Raw genomic sequence first — 21,416 nt, 5'->3', positions numbered from 1 at the left:
TGCTCTGCAGGGCTGGAATAGAGGATCAGGCACTTCCCAGGCACCAGGCTGCTGGAACTGGCTGCTCACAAACTCACCAGGAACTTCTGGATAAGTAACAAAGCTGTTGGAATTCTAGAGGCAAAGTCTCCCTCAGCTGCTTTTAGGCCAAGGTTTCAGCCTAAAACCTCAAATCATACAGCAAAATTCTTGGGGTTTGTTTCTTTTCCAGGTTTGTGGAGAATCAGTGCATCTAGCAGAACTCATCAGCCAGGAATTGACCTCACAACTGCTCTAAACATAACATAAATCCCATAAATATAAATATAAACATAAACTCCAGAAATATACAAACCTAAGAGATACAAGTATCAACCCCAGAAACACAAATATAAACTCCAGAAATACAAATAAAATCATACCCACCCTGTTTCTTGTCCTGTGTTCACACTGCTTTTATCAGACATCTCCAAATTTTGGGAAAAGAGCTACATTTGCTTGTTTTAGCAAACTTCCAAATGTCTGAGAACCTGCAGGGCTTTTCTGGAAATGAATTCCAGCTGAGCATTCCCAAAAACAAAGCCATGGAGGAATCATGGATTTGTCTCAGGGCAGCACCACATGGACACCCCACACCCCTCCTGGGATCCCTGGGCAGCTCCAGACCCTGAAAAATCCTTTCCCAAGGTTTCCAGAAATCATTTTCTATCCTCTGGCTGCTCCAGTTGTTCCTGTCTGGGAAGCAGCAGCCTCAGTGCAGTGCCAGGAATGTCACTGGGTTTGAACTGAACTTCCCTCCCTGTTTACTGCAATCTGCAAAAACACTTTTCAGCTGAGTAGGGCAGGAAGGAGGGAAGAAAATTCAACGTGGACATTCTGGGAATAATTAAAAGTACAGAATTATGGGAGTATCTTCTCACCTAATCCCTTTGTTTTGTCTCTGCTTGGAGTCAGCAAAGTCAAGTGATTCCTGACTGAACATCAGCTGCAGCTCAGCCTCTGGTTTGTGAGATTCTGGGAAAAGGATCTTTGGATTTCTGACACTCTCAGGACTGTGAGATTCTGGGAAAAGGAATCTTTAGTTTGGATTTGTAAGCAAGAGCCAAAAGCCAAGTCCATGAATCCACAGCCCAAGCCCATTAAAGCCCATCCCCAAGCCACACAGTAATTCCATGTTGTTCCAGCTTTGGGAAGAGACAACTCAGCTCCATCCTTGTGCCACCAGTGAAAATGGATTTGGTGACAAGCACTGAGTGATGGCCTTGCCCAGTGGCTTGTGACTTTAGGGGATCCTGTCCCATTTCCAAAGGATTTGGAGAGAAAATTCCATCTGTTCCCTGGAGGGAAGCTCCAGTGATGCCCCACTCTCCACACCTGTCCAGCAGCTCTTACCTCAGTCTCCTGCTTTAACATTTCCAAATAAAGATGTATCAAGTAAAAAATAAAATTCCTTTAATATACCAATTAAGACAAATCTCAAGCACATCATCAGCTGTGTTTTAACACCTTTGTTACAGAGCATTTACACATGAGCAATCCCTGCTGATCCCCTGGTGCTGCTGCCAGCAGCCAGGGGAGAGGTTTGATGCTAAAATTCCCAGTCCAAATCCCACCTTACCCAGGCAGCCTGGGCTGCTCCCATGGCTTGGAGAACCTGGGACAAACTGTTCAGAGGAATCCCATCAGTTCTTGGCTTTGCCCTTTTTGGCTGGAAGTCTCCCTGTTGCTTCCAGGTATTTGTTGATGATTTCCTCCTGAGTGCTGGCTGAACAGGGGTGGTATTTGGAGTATTCCATGGTGTATTCCCCTTTTCCCTGCAGAGTTAGGAAAACAAAGTGAGGATGGGCCATGGAGTAACAACACCCAATCCCACCCACACAAAACTCAGGTGTGGAAGAATTGTTTGGCCAGAATTGCACAGCTCTGGTTTATTTGATCTCATTCCCTGCTGCAGCTGCCAGGGGTTGGATGATCCAAGGAGCCCAAATTTACAGAATTCAACACATTTTAGCAAAAGGACCAGGAGGACTCACCTCTGTGCAAGACCTCAGCTCAGTGGCATATCCAAACATGTCATTCAGTGGCACCTAAAATCCAAACACATTTGCTCATGATGAGGTTTTTTCCATCACTTTTGGGCTATCAGCTAATTAATCCCAATTATGACATAAAGACTCAGTGCTGTCTGTAAACAGCTCTGATTTAATGGCCTGCTGTTGTAAGGTATCTATTATTTTAATTAATTTATATTTGCAGTGTGTTTTCAAAAATCTGAGAGTTTGAGTGCACCAGGAACTGGGGTATCCTAAATTCAGTGATGAGCCAACCAGCAAGGTTTGGGGTATCTCCAGATTCCTCCAAGGATAAGCTCTCCATTGCTCTTGGTTACTTTTTCTGCCTGGCTGAGGCAAAGAAACTCCTGGACTGGGATTTTTTCTTTTTTTTTTTTTTTTTTTAATTGTTGGAACCTGCTCTGGACTGAAAAACCAGAGGAGCACGGGGAGATCACACCTGTGACCCACCAGGCCTGGCCTGTGACATTTCCCAAGGCCAAAAAAACTAAAACCAGCCTGAGTGAGCTGGGCTGTGACCCACAGAAGGGACTCTCCTGAATTTGTCATCTCTTCAGAGCAGAGAGAGGTTTTTCTGTTTAGCCTTGTTCATTCTTGTGCTGGGAATTGCTTTCCCTGTTAAATAAACAGGTTTTTTTCCACTTCTCTCTGAGAAAATATTTCCCCGAAGTGCTGGGGGAGTGCTTGAATCTGTTTTTTCTAAAGTGACCCCATTCTGAGGTTTCCACCCAAATTTGCCCTAAAGCAGGACATAACCCAGGGGAAGGACAGTGAGGAGCAGTGAGTGGGGTTGATGTGGCCAGAAATGTGGATTCTGTCCCCATCTGTTAAACCAGTGGGGCAGTGCCCCTGATCTCCTGGCACATATTCTCTGCTAATGGGCATCTTTAAACCAGCTGGGCAATCATCTTGATCTTCCCACAGCCCATCCTCCCTCCAGGAGATATCTCCTGTTCATGGGTCAGGTGTTAAAAACTAGGGTGGGGCAATCATCTTTACCTTTCCCATGACCCACCCTTCATCCAGGAGATATCACCTGTTAATGGGCCATTGTTAAAAACTGGGTGTGGCAGTGAATCTTATCCCTGTGTGAGATATCTCCTGTTAATGGGCCATTGTTTAAAACTGGGTGTGGCAGTGAATCTTATCACTGTGGGAGATATCTCCTGTTAATGGGCCATTGTTAAAAACTGGGTGTGGCAGTGAATCTTATCCCTGTGTGAGATATCTCCTGTTAATGGGCCATTGTTTAAAACTGGGTGTGGCAGTGAATCTTATCCCTGTGGGAGATCTCCTGTTAATGGGCCATTGTTTAAACCAGCTGGGGCAATCATCTTTATCTTCCCACAGCCCATCCTCCCTCCAGGAGATATCTCCTGTTAATGGGTCAGGTGTTAAAAACTAGGGTGGGGCAATCAGCTTTACCTTTCCCATGACCCACCCTTCATCCAGGAGGTATCACCTGCTAATGGGCCATTGTTAAAAAACTGGGTGTGGCAGTGAATCTTATCACTGTGGGAGATCTCCTGTTAATGGGCCATTGTTTAAACCAGCTGGGCAATCATCTTTATCTTCCCACAGCCCATCCTCCCTCCAGGAGGTATCTCCTGTTCATGGCCAGTGAGTCCCAGTGCATGGCTGATAAAATTCCATCATCCCACTGGGAGATGCTCCAGCCAGGGCAGGAGCCAAGCCTTTCCTACTCAGATAAAAACTGAGATTTGGACACCAAGGCACCTTCTTCCCACTGGATTCCAGAGGAAAGCCAGACCCTTCCAAATCATCCCTGGACCCTCAGAGGAAACTGCACCTTCTCCAGGAGCACTGCTCCAGCTGAGCCACATCTGCCCCTGCAGGAGGATGCAGCACCATGGAATGGGACTGTGCCACCACCCTGACTGACTGACTGTGCCAGCTTGGATTCTGACTCTGGCAGGGTTTGGGATTGTTCTTTGTGATACTGCATTTCTATTTTAATTTACTAGTAAAGAACTGTTATTCCTAATTCCCATATCTTTGCCTGAGAGCCCCTTAATTTCAAAATTACAATAATTTGGAGGTAGGGGGTTTCCATTCTCCATTTCAAAGAGAACTCCTGCCTGTACTGGCAGACACCTGCCCTTCCCACAGGAGAAGCAGTGGCACAGACCTCAGCATAGAGAGTGAAGTATCCCTCGGCGCCGTCCTGGCCCGTGATGAGCCCGCGGCGCCGGTTGATGCCGGCGATGACGGCGCCCTGGAACTCGCTGGGGGCCATCACCTCTACGGCCATGACGGGCTCCAGGATGCGCACGGCAGCGTTCTCCATGGCTGGGGGAGCAGAGCCAGCATCAGAGCCAGCCCGGGGCAGGCAGGCTGCCCCACGGCCAGCAGAACAGGGTGTGGCACAGTGCAGGCTGGGAGGAGCAGATGGGTGTGACAGACAGGAACATGATGGGAAAGATTGGAACCACACTGGGATTTCACCCACTGAGTTGCAGCCTCAGCTGCAGGAGCTGTTGGTCACCCTGAACTTCTAACCAATTCTAAGTGCTTGCCCAGGAACATTGTGTGGGGTTGATGTGGCCAGAAATGTGGATTCTGTCCCCATGTGTTGAAGCCAGCTGGGGCAGTGCCCCTGATCTCCTGCCATATATTATCTGCTAATGGGCCAGCTTTAAACCAGCTGGGGCAATCATCTTTATCTTCCCACAGCCCATCCTCCCTCCAGGAGATATCTCCTGTTCATGGCCAGTGAGTCCCAGTGCATGGCTGATAAAATTCCATCATCCCACTGGGAGATGCTCCAGCCAGGGGAGGAGCCAAGCCTTTCCTACCCAGAGAAAAACTGAGAGTTTGGACACCAAGGCACCTTCTTTCCACTGGATTTCAGAGGAAAACCAGACCCTTCCAAATCATCCCTGGAGCTTCAGAGGAAACTGCCCCTTCTCCAGGAGCACTGCTCCAGCTGAGCCACATCTGCCCCTGCAGGAGGATGCAGCACCATGGAATGGGACTGTGCCACCACCCTGACTGACTGACTGTGCCAGCTTGGATTCTGACTCTGGCAGGGTTGGGATTGTTCTGTGTAATACTGCATTTCTATTTTAATTTTCCTAGTGAAGAACTATTATTCTTAATTCCCATATTCTTGCCTGAGAGCCTCTTAATTTCAAAATCATAATAATAATTTGGAGGGAGAGGGTTTCCATTCTCCATTTCAAAGATAAGCTCCTGCCTTTATTGGCAGACACCTGTCCTTCAAAGCAGGACAAACATTTAGAAAGGTATTTCAGGTAAAGTTGAGAACAATAAAAAAGTTTTTGTCACATGGATCAGAGTGCTGTGTCTCTGTCTCAGACCTGGCACCAGTTGATGTTACAATGGTTTATGGTTAATGCCAGGGAAAAACCATGATCAACACATGGAGCCATCATCACAGAATCATTAAGGGTGGAAATGACTTCCAGGATCATCAAGACCAACCTTTGGCTGATGGCACTGTGCTCACTAAACCCTACTGTGAAATACCACATCCAGACATTATCTCAGGGATTGTGACCCCACCACTTCCAAGGCAGCCCCTTCCATGTTTAACTTCTCCTCCAGTGAAGGAATTTTTCCAAAAAAGGGCTCAGTTTGACCAAATGTGCTCCTGTAAGGATGAAGCTGGTGGTGGTGCTATACTGAATTTTAGGAAAAAAGGATTTCCTTCATACAGCCACAGGAATTATTGTGCCTCCCTCGGGAACTCTAGAAACTCTTGTACATGTTCTGCTCCATAAAAATGGGTAAGCTCTGGGGGAACAGGGAAAGGAAGGGAAGGGTTGATGGGGGGATGGATGGGTGGGTGGATGCAGAGATAGCAGGCAGGAGAAGCCCCCCAAGGAGGAGCTGTACCTTGTTTCAGGGCCCCCTCTCCTGCCCTGATGAAGGAGATCTCGTTGGAGTCCACCATGTGGTGCGCCCCGTCCTGCAGCACGAAGCGCACGCCCGAGATGCGGTGCCCTGACACCAGGCCCTTCTCACAGGCATCTCTGAAGCCCTGAAACACACCCAGGGTCACCTCCAGCCTGATTTTACAAACAAAAATCACAGAACAAGGAACAATCCTGGCCTCAGGATTTGCCTGTTTAAGGGATTCCATGGCCAAACCCCAAAAGAATGCTCAGTGTGGAAAGAGCTCTTGCCTAGAGAACAAGATTCCTTTAAGAATATGGTTTTTTTAGGATTTGGCAAAAATCTTGAAGTGTTGCATCATGGAGAAAGTGAAGGTATTATTACAGGTTATTACAGGAATTCCAAGATGTTGGTAGGTTAATTAAAGCTGTGTGTGATAAATTATACAGCGAGGCAGTCACAGAGGAGATAAAGAAAGGGAATTTGGGAACTGAGGCAGGAAATGCAGTCTAATTACAGTTTCCTCCATAACTGGCCTCAGAGAAGTCGCACAAGTTACATATTTTGGGGTTGGGAGGAGAACTGTGGGGCCACAAGCAGAAGAAGCCAGGAAAAAGCAGCTTGAGGAGGAGGCTCTGATAAGGGAACAGAACCAGCACACACCACCAAAGAAACAGCAGCTCCTGAATTAACTGGAAACCCCAGGAATGCAAGACATGGAATAAAACCACCCAGCTGTGATCCTGCTGCCACTGGAGCTACAGGAGAAGCCTCCTTTATGGGGCAAGGCAGGCACAAATGGGTGGCACTGCAGGAGAACAGGAATCAGGATTTTCTGTGTCACAGAGAAAGGTCTGTACCTTTTCCACAGCGGGCACAAACTGCTTGGGAATATTTGTGCCAATGGTTCTGTCCTCAAACTCCAGTTTGGTGAAGTTCTCTGGCTCCAGGGGCTCCAGCACTCCGATCACTTTGCCGTACTGGCCGGCTCCTCCCGACTGCTTCTTGTGGGTGAACTCAAACCTGAACCCCAAACACCACGTTACTGCTGACACAAGCCACAGCTTTCCATGGAAAACAGCCCCATTCTGCATTTCAGACAACCACAGAAACCCGTTCTGCATTTCAGACAACCACAGGCTGGCTTGGGTTGGAAGGGAATTTCAATTTACAATTCCAAGGGCAGGGACACTTCCAGGCATAGGGCAGCCACAAATCCCCTGGAAAACCTGTGCCACGGCCCGCCCACCCTCCGGGGAAGGATTTATTACCAATATAACCTATATATCAACAGAATATCTATCTATATGATATAACCCAGCGCTGCTCCCAGCGAGGGAGGGACGCGCTGCCCGTCCCGGCTCGGATCCCGCCCCGCCGCTCCGGCCCCGCCCGGGCGCTTCCTGCGGGAGGAGGAAGCGGCTCCGGGCCCACGGAGCTGCCCCGGCCACGGAGCTGCCCCCGAGCCGCCTGCCGGCCACGGAGCTGCCCCCGAGCCGCCTCCCGGCCACGGAGCTGCCCCCGAGCCGCCTCCCGGCCACGGAGCTGCCCCCGAGCCGCCTCCCGGCCACGGAGCTGCCCCCGAGCCGCCTCCCGGCCATGGAGCTGCCCCCGAGCCACTTCCCCGCTGCCCGGGCCGCGGCCGTGGCCATGGGATACCTGCGGTACCTGCGGGGCGGCCCCGGCCGCGGGCTGCAGCTGCGGGAGCTGCGGAGCGCCCGGCGCCAGGTGAGCGGCACCGGCACCGGAACGGGACCGGGACCCAGCACAGAACTGGGACCGGGACTCAGCACGGGAACCGGGACCCAGCACAGAACTGGGACCGGGACTCAGCACGGGAACCGGGACCCAGCACAGAACTGGGACCGGGACTCAGCACGGGAACGGGGATGGGAACCGGGGACTGGGACGGGAACCAGGACCCAGCACGGAACCGGGACCTGGGTCCTTCCCACGGAGAGGGCAGAGCGCAGGGAGCTGCACTGAGTTTGGAGTGTCCCCTCTGGGACACCCCAGACCCACCCGGGGGCTCCAGGGGACCCCGCCTGGGCTGGGTGATGTCCCAAGGTCCTTCCGTGTCCCTTTGGGGGTGCTGGCAGGAGCGCGGTGTCACCAGGGCGGGTCAGCGCTGCCAGACACACCCCGTGTGTGTCACCTGGTGACAGCGGGGCAGAGCGAGCCCTGCCCGGGCACGGCACCGGCACCGGGCCGGGAGGAGCCTCCCGGACAGGAGCAGCGGGCTGGGTGCTCCTGGGGGGGCCAGGACACAGCTCAGCCTGCCCTGGCTCTGCAGGGACAGCTGGCACTGCAGGGACACCTGGCACTGCAGGGACACAGCAACCTCCCTCCCCAAAACAGGGGCACAGCAAACATGGCTCTGCAGGGACACAGCAACCTCCCTCCCCAAAACAGGGGCACAGCAAACATGGCACTGCAGGGACAGCTGGCACTGCAGGGACACAGCAAACCCCCTCCCCAAAACAGGGACACAGCAAACATGGCACTGCAGGGACAGCTGGCACTGCAGGGACACAGCAAACCCCCTCCCCAAAACAGGGACACAGCAAACATGGCACTGCAAGGACACCTGGCACTGCAGGGACACAGCAACCTCCCTCCCCAAAACAGGGGCACAGCAAACATGGCACTGCAGGGACACCTGGCACTGCAGGGACAGCTAGCACTGCAGGGACACAGCAAACCCCCTCCCCAAAACAGGGGCACAGCAAACAGGGCACTGCAGGGACAGCTAGCACTGCAGGGACACAGCAAACCCCCTCCCCAAAACAGGGGCACAGCAAACATGGCACTGCAGGGACAGCTGGCACTGCAGGGACACAGCAAACCCCCTCCCCAAAACAGGGACACAGCAAACATGGCACTGCAGGGACAGCTGGCACTGCAGGGACACAGCAAACCCCCTCCCCAAACAGGGGCACAGCAAACATGGCACTGCAGGGACACAGCAAACCCCCTCCCCAAAACAAGGGCACAGCAAACCCAACTGCTCCCTTCTGTATAGCCAGAAAAATACAGAGCATGATCCAATTCATAATAACCTGCAAAATGGAATTAATAGAAGAAATGCTGGAGGCTTTCAGGTGAGTGTTTAACCAAGCAGCAAATTCAGGGATAGAATCACTCAAGAGCCCAAAATTGGCAATTTGGGGGTCCAAGGATAGAGGTGAGGGTGGAGAGGCCCTGGCACAGAATGCCCATCTCTGGAAATGTCCCAGGCCAGGCTAGATGGGGTTTGGAGCAGCCTGGGTTAGTGGAAGATGTCCCTGCAGCCATTCAACATTTACAAAAAATAAATGTTACTAATATTTTCTCTTTTTTAGGACATTGATAATGTTGGGCACAAGTACTACCTGGAGCTGGAGCTGGAAGATGTGCTGGACAAAGTGAGTCAGACTGCTTTAATTCCACACTGTGGACACAGCACTTCATACTTGAATCATGCTCCTGATTTTTCTGTACTGCCAGTCAGACCCAAAAAAGCTGAATTTTAACCCAAAGGAACCCACTGAGCACGTGGTACCTTGCACTACACCTGCAGACAGTGCTGCAGGGATGACAAGGACATCTCAACAGCACAAGGGACATTCTGCACCCCAACCACTGCCCCTTCCATCACTGCAGAAAGCAAATCCCACCCTTAAACATTCACAGGAATGCCAGGAGCTTAAATAATCATAAATCTCTCCAGGGCCAGACTCGGAGAAAACAGCAACTACATAAAAATCCCATTTTCAGAAGAGCAGATTACCCTGTTCCACACATATTCCATCAGATAATAATGCACATCATTAACTCTGCCACAGGACAGGACTGTGAACTGCACTGCTGAGGTTCTCTATCCCCTGGGCAGCCAAAGCTCTGCCCCAGATGTGCAGCTCACAGTGCAAGGAGAGCTCAGGAGCACAGAGGAAGCAGACAAGGAGTTCTACACTCGGATCAGGAGCCTGGAAAAGGAGCTGGTGGCTGAGAACATCCCAGGTACAACCCAGGGCTCCCCTGCTGCCTCCCTTTCCCTCTCTGGGGCTCTGCAATCACAGCCACTGCCTTTATTCCTGATTCTGAGTGTTCTGGAAAAGCAGCTGGCACTGGCAGCTCTTCCTGCTGCCTCTGTGTCCTGGCACTGCACACCCAGCACCCCAAATGTGCAACCAGGGGCTGCTCTCACCTCACAGCAAGCCCTGCCTTCCAGACCTGGAATTTGTATTAAAAGAAAAAAGTGGAGGAGAACACCCTGGCAGTGTCCCAGGCCAGGCTGGATGGAGCTTGGAGCAGCCTGGGACAGTGGAAAGTGTCCCTGCCCATGGCAGGGGTGGCACTGGATGGGATTTAAAGTCATTTCCACCCCAAACCATCCCAGGATTGTGTGAAGTGGGAGGAAAATTCTTTGATGTGATTTAGCCCAAGGCCAGTGTGAGGTGATAATGTTCTGTTAAGGGCTCTCTCTAACATCCAGTGTTTATTTTGGTTGCAGACAGCCATGGGAACATTCCCCCAGAGCTGGAGCCCATCCACCTGCTGGCCTGGGCAGCCTCTGGCTATGTCATCTGGCAGAATTCCACTGAAAACACCAAGTTCCACCTTGCCCAAGTGAAACACGTGAAGCAAGTGGTGAGTTCCCAGCAGGAACAGAATCCCAGACTGGTTTGGGCTGGATCCCATTTCCCCCCTGCATGGGCAGGGACACCTTCCACAGCCCAGGCTGCTCCAGGACCCTCCAACCTGTTGCCACAAACAGTTGTGACAAGGAGAATTCATTAAATTAACAGAATTCTACAGATCCTCCCAGTTTTGCTGTGTTCTATTAGAGAAATTCTGAGTTATAAATAAACCTACAGTGATCATCAGCTTCAAATTCAAGGCAATTTTCCATAGAAACCAGGAAAAAGCAGCAGGATTTAGGGTTTAGAAAACCAAAAGCACCCAAAGTTTTGCCCCTCTGGACACCCAGTGAATTCCCAGGAAGTTCTGGGTCTGAAGGACAGACAGGAATTCCTTGTGGGAGCAGGATTTGTGAGTGTTTTGCTCCCTCTGATGGTGTTTTAGAGAATTCACAGCTGCTGCAGCAAGAATTTAAGGATTTTCAACCCCTCTCTAACAAATTTAAGGATAAAGGAGACAAATAACTATTAGCTAACCCAGCTGCCATCTCTCCTGGGTAATTTTGTCCCTCACTGTAAGGTCTCTGATCCTCTTGACAGTTTTATTTGGGATTGTTTGGGTTAAACTGACATTTTCTAGAATGAGGTGTTCCCATCCCAAAGAATTCCTGACAGATCTGGTCTCTGTAAGGCAGGAATTAAAAGTTTAAAGCTTTACATTCAGTGTCTCCAGTGCAGTTTTGGAGTGCACAGAAATTCACACCTGGAGCTGTAGTTTTGTTACAGTGCCTGAACTCTACTTGCTTCATTTGTGACCCTGATTTATGTGAAATCCATCAGGGAATTTTTGTGACAACCACAGAGAACTGAATCACTTTTTTCTGAGATGGGAGAATCCCCAAATCCATCCCTTTTTATCCTGTCTTTCCAGAAAAGAAGTGATGAAGACCTTCAGTTTGACTATGTGGTTCTACTCCATGAAATGGTGTCCCAGGTAAAACATTTTATTCCTAAAAAATCCTTTTTTGGGTGTTTGAAGCAGCTCAGACACAGATCTGATCCTGCAGGGTGAGCTCAGGGTCCCCATCCCTGCCTGTCTCAGCATCCCAGGAACAGCAGCAGCAATTCCCAGCTGGTTTGGGGCTTTCCTGGGAATGGCTGAGGTGCAAAACTGGTCCCTGACAGCTGTCCCTTGGCAGATCCCAGTGCCAGAGTGGGCAGGGCTGAAGGGAAGGGAAATCCTGGATGCCTCCATGGCCCAGCACAGAGACCTCAGCAATCCCAGTAACAGCATTTACATCCTGGGCTACTCTCCAGCACAATTTGGGGATCTGAGCAGGTGTTTTCATAGGAAAACCCCAGAAAACTGGGAAGAGAAGCTGTTGATTGGAACAATCCAGGATTTCCCTGCCAGTGCCAGCTCTGCTGCTGCTGCTCCCCACCTCTCCCTTGGGTTTCATTCCCAGTTTTCATGAAGGGAGCTGCAGGCTGGTGGAGGGGGTTGTTCATGAGCTCTGTGTGTCCCACAGGAGGTGCTGCCCTGGCAGGTGACCCTGCTGTGGCACCCCCAGCGTGGGGCCAGGGTGTCCCAGTGCCAGGGGCCAGCACCAGGGGACACCTGAGCAGCCCAGAGCTGCCAGGAGGAGATGGCAGTGAGGATCCACCACGGTGCAAGACATGCAATGAAACTTTGCTGGGTGTTTGTGAGCACCCCAAAGAACTTCCCCAATACTCACGGCACAGGGGCAGAGATGTTCTCCCTGAAGGCAACTTTGGGCTTCCCCATGGTGCAAGGACAACCATATTCCCTCTCCATTCTCTGCAGGAATAAAGCACAGTGATTAGGGTGATTCCACTGGGAATTATTTACTGACTTGATCAGGATTCATCACTTTTTTGGTTGGGGGTTGGATTGATTTTGGGAGCTTTTCGTTGTTATTTTTTAAATTAATAAATTTTTCCACATCAAGACCTGCAGCTTCAGATGGAGGAAAAGGGAACAGCATTAATTGTGTTATTAAAATTCAAGTTTTTCCAAGACAAAAATCACTTTTTCTTCATTCTGTCAGTATTTAAGATACATCTTTTGTGTCAAGATTAAAATATAGACACCAACTGGAATGAAATAAATACCTGTAATTACTCCTTTCTCCCTACACCACCTTTTATTAGGGAATGATACATTTAAAACCACAAAAACAGAGGATTTTTCTGTAGGAATTAATTATAATTAGGCATTATAAATTATTATAAGCAAAGGCTGCTAGAGTAAAGTGTAGTGTTTAATACTTTAATACTAATTTGGTTTGAACCAAATCCTAAAAATTTCCTTTTAGAAGCCTTCAGAATGGCACCACTGGAGAGAAAGAACCTTCAAAAGTTAATTTAAAAAAATCAGCTTTTCCCAAAGCAGCAGGAACAGGGAGGGGAAGAGGAGATGGGAAAAGCAGAGTCCATGGGACCCAAATTACCTGGGCATAGATTTCCAGGTGCAGCTCCCCCATCCCAGAGACAATGGTCTCCTTGCTCTCCTCATCAAAGTGGATCCTGAAGGTGGGATCCTCCCTGGTGAAACGACCCAGGCCTTTGGAAAACTTATCCAGGTCATTCTGAAACACAAGGCAACATTTATTCAACATCCAGGAGTCATTCCAAGAAAAAAGCCTCAAGTTTTCCCACCCACTGCTGAGCATTTCTGCTCTTTGGGGTTATTTAGTGGATTTTATAACTCTTTCTTTCAAGTTCATGTTTCTGGCTGAGTGACAGCATCCAGCTCAGCCCTGGGTTATCCCAGGGGTAAAATCTTGGATATTTGGGATAAAACACTTCCAAAGAGTGCTTAGAGTGTCCCATAAAATCAGCTCAGGGGGAGGAGGCTCCTACCTTGTTGGAAGGCTTCATAGCCACAGAAATGACAGGATCAGGGATGTGGATGGACTCCTGTGCCAAGGAAAAGGGGATGATTACCAATTCCAGCAAAATCCTGGATTGACCCACTGGTGAGTCAGTGCCTGAGGCAGGCAGGGCAGGGCAGGGGGCTCACCATGGAGATGTCAGTGCTGGTTTTATCTGTGAAGGTGTCCCCACTGGCACAGTCAATCCCAAACAGGGCACAGATGTCTCCTGCATAAACTTCACTGACATCCTGAGGGGAGGAGAACCCCTGGTCAGAGAACTCTGGGCTAACAGGAGCTGTGGCTGCCCCTGCAAGTGTCCAAGGCCAGGCCTGGATCACCCTGGCACAGCCACTGGATGATCCTTGAGGTCCCTTCCATCCCAAACCATCCCAGGATCAATTGTGTCTTTCCTTCCCATCCACACTCCACTGGATTAGAGAAGATCCATAAACACTGTGTTTTAAAGCTTGGCACTGAGCTCCTTTAAAAACCCCAGCCTGGATACAAACTCCTGCCAATCTCCCTTTTTATTCAAAGGGCAAAAGGCAGAGCTCAGCTTGGATTAATCCAGGATCAAATAAGAAGCAAAGGTGTTAAGAAGCAAACACCATCCTGTGCTTCAGGTAGGGCTGACCCACCCAGGATTACCCAGGGGCAGGAGTGACCCCAGCCAGGGGCACCCAGGGGCAGGAGTGACCCCAGCCAGGGGCACCCAGGGGCAGGAGTGACCCCAGCCAGGGGCAGGAATGACCCCAGCCAGGGGCACCCAGGGGCAGGAGTGACCCCAGCCAGGGGCCACCCAGGGGCACTGCTGACCCCCAGCCAGGGGCACCCAGGGGCACCCAGGGGCACTGCTGACCCCCAGCCAGGGGCACCCAGGGTCAGGAATGACCCAGCCAGGGTTACCAGGGGCACTGCTGACCCCAGCCAGGGTTACCAGGGGCACTGCTGACCCCCAGCCAGGGTTACCAGGGGCACTGCTGACCCCCAGCCAGGGTTACCAGGGGCACTGCTGACCCCCAGCCAGGGTTACCAGGGGCACTGCTGACCCCCAGCCAGGGTTACCAGGGGCACTGCTGACCCCCAGCCAGGGTTACCAGGGGCACTGCTGACCCCCAGCCAGGGTTACCAGGGGCAGCAATGACCCAGTCAGGGTTACCAGGGGCACTGCTGACCCCCAGCCAGGGTTACCAGGGGCACTGCTGACCCCCAGCCAGGGTTACCAGGGGCACTGCTGACCCCCAGCCAGGGTTACCAGGGGCACTGCTGACCCCCAGCCAGGGCTCAGCAGAGCTGCCCAAGCCCAGGGCTGCCCTCACCTCCATGTTGTCCGAGTGCATCCGCACCAGTCTCTGCACCCTGACCTTCTTCCCCGTGCGGGTGTTGTAGATGTAATCTGACTTCTTCAGCATCCCCTGGTACACCCTGACATAGGTTAACTGCCCAAACCTGCCAGCCTGCAAGCAAAATGTACCAAAATCTCATCACTCTGGGAACCAGCACCAGCTCCAAGCATCAGCTGCAAATGGAAATGGTGTTATTTTTTTTTTACTTGGCTCTGTGATGGAATGTGGCAATTTTCTGAATCAGTTTTTCACTGCCAAACATCCCCAACAGAGACACACATTGCCATGGAATTACCAGTCATTTTCCACATTCCAAACAAATCCTGAAGTATTCTCTAAATAGCAATTTATTTGCTTAAATTTCTGCACTTTTTCCTCTCTGACTCTCTCACATCCCATTGTTTCCAAACACAGGATTTTCCCCTGAAAATATTTCAATTAAGCCAACAACCCCCCAGATGTTCAAGGTTTAACCAAGAAAACCAGGACCCACCCTAAAGTTCCAAATTGGCTGTGTTTGTGCATTTTATGGTTGAAGCCTTTAAAAAAAAATTAAATTGAAGTAAAATACAAACTGATTTTCAGTATAAAGTGATTTCAGAGTCTGCTGTAGGTGAGTTTTGGCAGCACCACCTGGACTGTCTCCATGAGCTGTGGGAAGGGGCAGAGTGACTCACCTCCAGTTTGAAGGCAAGGCCAATAAAAGGCTGGGAATCATCACGAGCTGAGTTCAACAGGAACTTGGTCTGGTCCTGAGAATCCCTTAAAGGCAGAGATCAGAGGGAGGAGAAGTTAGGAACCAACACAGGAGTCTCCTCTAAACATTTCCAGGCTCTGCTCTTGGGGTTCACATGTCTGGGTGGGCTCTGCTCCCAGGGAACAGCAGGAGAGGGAACAGCCTCAGGCTGAGCCAGGAAAGGTCAGGTTGGAATCAGGAGGAATTTCCCCATGAGAAAATGGTGTGAGGTCTTGGAAGGGGCTGCCCAGGGAGGTTTGGTGTGCTCATCCCTGGAGGTGTCCAGGGAATTCCTTGTGGCACTCAGGGCTGGGTGACAAAGGAGGACTGGGCAGAGCTTGGATTCAATGATCCTGGAGCTCTTTTGCAGCCTCAGGGATTCTGGGATTCATGTCCAGAAGAATAAAACACTATTCACACACTTGGATGTGCTCTCTCCTCTAGGCAAGCCTGGCTTTAAGGGCTGCCATCAGTTCTAAAGAATTGTCTGGCAATCATTGTCCAAATGTAACATGGAGTGAGTAAAATCCCAGTTCAGAGAGTAACCCTGAATGAGAGAGGAGCTTTGGGACTTTGTGCCAAATTCTGGTGGCACTGTTTGATGTCAATGGTAAAGGATTGTGGATCTTGTTAGGAATGATTCCTGCTCTGAAACTATTCCATGGAATCTCAGACTGGTTTGGGTCTGGTGCAGTTCCATGGGCAGGGTCACTCCTGCTGCTGCTAGGTGCACTCACCCCTGGTTGAGGAGAGCATAGTTCTCCACCTCAGAAGGATTGGGAAGGTATTCCAGGACAGCATCCAGCAGTGGCTGCACCCCTTTGTTCTTCAGAGCACTCCCCACGAGGACAGGGGTGAAGGATTTCTGCAGTGTTGCCCTTCGGATGGCCAGCTGAAAAATACCCCTGGGAGTTCCTGCTGCAGCACAGCCCACTTCATTCCCTGGGGCTTTCCTGGGCTTCTCCACTCCTGCAGCAAAGAGCTGCCCCCACAGTCCCCTGGACACCCCCAACACAAGGGTTTCCCATAAAACCAGAATTCTTTCCAATGCAAAGTAAAACCAGATGGGGAACTGGAGTTCAGCTGAGGTGACACAACTCCAGCAAACGGAATTCCTGATCCATTTATTGAGGGGACAAGGCCAGAGGTGAGGGAACAGGCAGCACAAGGAGGGTACCTTTAACTGTGCAGCTGTGGGAATCTTCTCCTCCAGGAAGAGCTCCCCCAGCAGCTCGTCAGCGTTGGCCACGCACTCGATGAGCTCCCGGCGCCGCTCCGCAGCCTCGGCCCGCAGCTCGGCTGGGATCTCCTCCAGCCTCAGGGTCTGCCTGCAGGGGGGACAGAGAGGGTCTGCAGGGGAGAGAGGGACTGCAGGAGGGGGGGACAGAGAGGGACTGCAGGGGAGAGAGGGACTGCAGGAGGGGGGAGACAGAGAGGGTCTGCAGGGGAGAGAGGGACTGCAGGAGGGGGGGACAGAGAGGGACTGCAGGAGGGGGAGACAGAGAGGGTCTGCAGGGGAGAGAGGGACTGCAGGAGGGGGGGGACAGAGAGGGACTGCAGGGGAGAGAGGGACTGCAGGAGGGGGAGACAGAGAGGGTCTGCAGGGGAGAGAGGGACTGCAGGAGGGGGAGACAGAGAGGGTCTGCAGGGGAGAGAGGGACTGCAGGAGGGGGAGACAGAGAGGGTCTGCAGGGGAGAGAGGGACTGCAGGAGGGGGGGGACAGAGAGGGTCTGCAGGGGAGAGAGGGACTGCAGGAGGGGGAGACAGAGAGGGTCTGCAGGGGAGAGAGGGACTGCAGGAGGGGGAGACAGAGAGGGTCTGCAGGGGAGAGAGGGACTGCAGGAGGGGGAGACAGAGAGGGTCTGCAGGGGAGAGAGGGACTGCAGGAGGGGGAGACAGAGAGGGTCTGCAGGGGAGAGAGGGACTGCAGGAGGGGGGGGACAGAGAGGGACTGCAGGAGGGGGGGGGGACAGAGAGGGACTGCAGGAGGGGGGGGGACAGAGAGGGACTGCAGGGCAGAGAGGGACTGCAGGAGGGGGGGGACAGAGAGGGACTGCAGGAGGGGGGGACAGAGAGGGTCTGCAGGAGGGGGGGAGACAGAGAGGGACTGCAGGGGAGAGAGGGACTGCAGGAGGGGGGGGACAGAGAGGGACTGCAGGGGAGAGAGGGACTGCAGGAGGGGGGGGACAGAGAGGGTCTGCAGGAGGGGGAGACAGAGAGGGACTGCAGGGGAGAGAGGGACTGCAGGAGGGGGGAGACAGAGAGGGTCTGCAGGGGAGAGAGGGACTGCAGGAGGGGGGGAGACTGCCTGCAGGAGGGGGGGAGACAGAGAGGGTCTGCAGGGGAGAGAGGGAGACAGAGAGGGACTGCAGGGGAGAGAGGGACTGCAGGAGGGGGGAGACAGAGAGGGTCTGCAGGGGAGAGACTGACTGACTGACTGCCTGCAGGACAGGGACACAGACTGCCTGCAGTAACAGAGAGTGCCTGCAGGAGAGAGCCACAGTGACTGCCAGGAGTCCCACAGCACCACCCTGCTGAGAACAGCCTCCCCTTCACCTGCATCCTGGGAAAAAACCCCTGTGAACATCAGCATGTTGTCTCTGCTGTGGGGGAGTCCTGGAGTCCTTCCCACTCCAGGGATCAGGAAAACTTCCAACAGCCTCACCCACAGCTTGTCTCCATCCCAGGGAGCCACACACACTGCAGGATCCCATCATGGAACAGGTGGGGAGTGTGGCCACCACCCCTTCACAGCAGCCAAGTCCTGCTGCAGCCACCCCCACCCAGTGCAGGACCCTCAGCCCCAGCACAAGCCCATTCCCAGATTTCCAGAAGAGCTGGGTTTCATCACTGAAGAGGAACTGCAGGAATTTCTCCTGCAAAGAGCAGTTCCAGCTAGAAAAGAAGCAATTTCCAGGACTTACCCAGTTTCAGTTAGAAAAGAAACAATTTCCAGGACTTACCCAAGTTCCCCATCAAAATAGATTGCTTTTTCTTCAATGAGATCTATAATTCCTTTAAAGTTTCCCTCCAGCCCAATTGGAATCTGAACAAAAGCTGCATTGTGTTTCAGCTTGGATCTGAAAAAGGGGAAAACAGGAATTACTGTAGAAAAAAGTTATTTCTATGTGTGTGCCCCAGATTGTCTTTGAGCAACATCTCCCTCCTACCAAATCCCTGTGTCTTGTCCTTTGGATGTGCCCAAATCTGCCAATATGGATAAAAACCACCCAGCTGTGGTTCAGAGCTTTGTATCCCACCTTTTGTATCCCAGCAGGCCCAGGGAGCAACTCCCATGGGAAAGGCAGCAGGGGAAACCAGTTTGAGATTGATTGCTTGATTAAGGGAGTAGCTTCTCCCTTAATGAGTATTAATGAGTTTATCTCATGGATCAAATTAGGCAGGGAGCAATCAGGACCTCCAGGAATCCAAACCAGCCCATGTCACCTCCCTGCTGGAATTCCAGCAGCACCAGGATCTAGGGAAAGCCAAGAGGCTGCTCTCAAAGCTGGTCCTGATACAGTTCCATCAATAAAATAAACATCAAAGCCCAGCCCTTGGTCACTGCAAGTCTGGGCTGACACCAATATTTGGGGGGTTTTGGTACAATGGGGATTTGTCCTGGGTCAGATCAAGATTCAGTTTCTCATCAGGAATTCTCCAAACTGCAGCTCCCAAGAGAAGCCTTTCCAATATTGCTCCTAATGACCTGACATGGGAATAGAATTTCAGGAATTGTTGTAAATGCCAAAAACCTGAGCTGCTGCACTGCCCTGGCCGGGTTGGAGCCCATCCTGTCCAGTTTGTTGATGAAGGTGAGGAAGGGGACGTTGTAACGTTTCATCTGCCTGTTGACAGTGATGGTCTGGCACTGGACACCTCCCACAGCACAGAGAACCAGGATGGCTCCATCCAGCACCCTCAGAGACCTCTCCACTTCAATGGTGAAGTCCACATGGCCTGCATAACAAATACAAATGATGAATGCATTGGAGAGGAGCAACAGCCAAGAGAATCACACTGAGTCCCATCAGCTCAAGTGATGGAGCACGGAATCATGGAATGGTTTGGGAAGGGACCTTAGACCCCATCCCACCCCTGCCATGGGCAGGGACACCTCCCACCATCCCAGGGTGCTCCCAGCCCCAGTGTCCAGCCTGGCCTTGGACACTGCAGTGTGTTCCCTTCCCAATATCCCATCTAACCCTCTGTCAGTGTGAACCCCTCCCTCCATGTTCTGTCCCAGCCAGGGACACAGAATGCCCCCCATGCCCTGCAGCCATGAGAACAGCACTCCCAGGGGTCCCCCTGCCCTGCCCTGACCTGACCTGGTGTGTCAATGATGTTGATGTTGGTGTCCTTCCACATGGTGTAGGTGGCTGCAGACTGGATGGTGATGCCCCGCTGTCGCTCCAGCTCCATGGAATCCATGACAGCTCCAACTCCATCCTTACCTTTCACCTTAGGAGGAAAAAAAAAAAAAAATCAGTTCAAGTTCTGCTAAGAATTCATATCCCATCTCTGGATGGGGCTTGGAGCAACATGATCTACGGAAGGTTGCTCCAGCCATGGCAGGGGTGAGATGGATAAACTTTAATTCTCTTTCCACCCAAACTATTCCATGATTCTGCAAATCCATGGAAAAGCAATGCTTATGGGCTGAGCATCATCCCTGCTGCAGAGAGGCAAGGCAGCAGCTGGAGGTGCAGAGTCCCTGCTGACCTCGTGCATCTGAGCGATCCTGCCCGTGTAGAACAGGATCCGCTCGGTCAGCGTGGTCTTGCCCGAGTCGATGTGAGCCGAGATGCCGATGTTCCTGATCCTCTCGTTGGGGAGGATTCCCGAGGAGCAGCGCCGGCAGGAGGTCAGCAGGAGCTGCAAGGACAAGGGCACTGGGTCAGCCAGGAATGGATCCCACACCAGGAATGAATGCGACAAGGGGAAACGGCCTCGGATGGGGCAGGGAAGGATCAACTTGGACACCAGGAGGGATTTCCCCATGGAAACGGTGCTCAGGCTTTGGAAGGGGCTGCTCAGGGAGTTTGGAGGTGTCCGAGGAATTCCTGGACGTGGCACTCAGGGACAAGGTGGGGATCGGGCACGGCTTGGCCCCGATGGTCTTGGAGAGCTTTTCCAAGGTGGTTTATCCTGGCATTCACAGTGCCCATGGCTAAGCTGCCAAACCGCTTCCCTACGGCGTCCTGTCAGTCTGTGGCGACCCGCTCACCTCAGTCCGAGCCAACTCTCAGGGTCAGCCCGGGGCTCCCAGCACAGCCCGCGCCCCTCCAGGCCCGGCCCGCTGCTCGCTCCGGTTTCCCTGTCCCCATCCATGTGACCGCTCGCTCCCGCAGCTGCTGCGGCCCGCCCGGGGCTGTCCCTCCGCCCGCCATCGCTCCCGGTCCCTGCCCTCCCTCAGCGCCGTCCCCTCGGGCGGGGCGGTGCCGCCGCCGGTACCTGGATGTGCCGCGGGCGGCGCGGGGCCAGCCCGGCCCGTAACACGCTGAGCATGGCCCCGGCTGCGGCTGCGGCTGCGGCTGCGGCCCCGCTCCGGCCCCGCTCCGGCCCCGGGTCACTCCCGCCTCTTCCGGGGCCCCGCGCAGGCGCCGCGGCCCCGCCCGGCCCCTCACGGAGCGGAGACACCGGGCAGGAGCCCCGGGGAAGGAATGAGGGACGGGAGACTCTCACCGAGCCCATCCCGGCCCCTCATGGAGCGGAGACACCGGGCAGGAGCCCCGGGGAAGGAATGAGGGACGGGAGACTCACCGAGCCCATCCCGGCCCCTCACGGAACGGAGACACCGGGCGGGAGCCCCGGGGAAGGAATGAGGGACGGGAGACTCACCGAGCCCATCCCGGCCCCTCACGGAGCGGAGACACCGGGCGGGAGC

At 52.7% G+C, this 21,416-nt stretch overlaps 2 protein-coding genes across 3 annotated transcripts; one reads left to right on the top strand and one right to left on the bottom strand.

The window, feature by feature from the left end:
• Positions 1–1,414: 1,414 nt before the first annotated feature.
• Positions 1,415–21,142, bottom strand: GFM1 (G elongation factor mitochondrial 1). The gene is made up of 18 exons (XM_079315143.1): positions 20,984–21,142; positions 20,252–20,404; positions 19,858–19,990; positions 19,285–19,489; positions 18,493–18,609; positions 16,706–16,856; positions 16,266–16,420; positions 15,470–15,554; positions 14,766–14,903; positions 13,593–13,694; positions 13,433–13,489; positions 13,021–13,158; positions 12,286–12,368; positions 6,791–6,953; positions 5,931–6,075; positions 4,201–4,361; positions 2,013–2,066; positions 1,415–1,793 (listed from the first exon to the last, which is right to left on the bottom strand). The coding sequence occupies exons 1-18, from the start codon at positions 21,035–21,037 to the stop codon at positions 1,662–1,664; spliced, it is 2,226 nt and encodes a 741-aa protein (XP_079171269.1). The 5' UTR covers positions 21,038–21,142; the 3' UTR covers positions 1,415–1,661.
• On the top strand, positions 7,479–12,980 carry LXN (latexin). 2 transcript variants are annotated; one of them, XM_079315163.1, is made up of 6 exons: positions 7,479–7,658; positions 9,272–9,334; positions 9,755–9,929; positions 10,423–10,559; positions 11,481–11,543; positions 12,886–12,980. In XM_079315163.1, the coding sequence occupies exons 1-6, from the start codon at positions 7,530–7,532 to the stop codon at positions 12,931–12,933; spliced, it is 615 nt and encodes a 204-aa protein (XP_079171289.1). In that variant the 5' UTR covers positions 7,479–7,529; the 3' UTR covers positions 12,934–12,980. The 2 variants fall into 2 exon arrangements, with proteins under 2 accessions (XP_079171289.1, XP_079171288.1); XM_079315162.1 differs by lacking the exon at positions 12,886–12,980 and adding an exon at positions 12,079–12,595.
• Positions 21,143–21,416: the final 274 nt, after the last annotated feature.

The sequence above is a fragment of the Erithacus rubecula genome (genome assembly GCF_903797595.1).
Source record: "Erithacus rubecula genome assembly, chromosome: 11".
Lineage (NCBI taxonomy): Eukaryota > Metazoa > Chordata > Aves > Passeriformes > Muscicapidae > Erithacus > Erithacus rubecula.
The sequence above is the reverse complement of the archived record's forward strand: the minus strand, read 5'-3'. Positions and strand labels throughout refer to the sequence as shown.

Excerpts from the sequence above, each read along its gene's own strand:
- LXN (XM_079315162.1), top strand. The coding sequence starts at position 7,530 with ATGGAGCTGCCCCCGAGCCACTTCCCCGCTGCCCGGGCCGCGGCCGTG. Across the intron at positions 9,930-10,422 it reads GGTGGCTGAGAACATCCCAG|ACAGCCATGGGAACATTCCC; the intron begins GTACAACCCAGG and ends TTTTGGTTGCAG. Across the intron at positions 11,544-12,078 it reads TCCATGAAATGGTGTCCCAG|GAGGTGCTGCCCTGGCAGGT; the intron begins GTAAAACATTTT and ends TGTGTCCCACAG.
- GFM1 (XM_079315143.1), bottom strand. The coding sequence starts at position 21,037 with ATGCTCAGCGTGTTACGGGCCGGGCTGGCCCCGCGCCGCCCGCGGCAC. Across the intron at positions 19,490-19,857 it reads CAACATCATTGACACACCAG|GCCATGTGGACTTCACCATT; the intron begins GTCAGGTCAGGG and ends TTTGTTATGCAG. Across the intron at positions 4,362-5,930 it reads AGAGGGGGCCCTGAAACAAG|CCATGGAGAACGCTGCCGTG; the intron begins GTACAGCTCCTC and ends CTGCTCCCCCAG.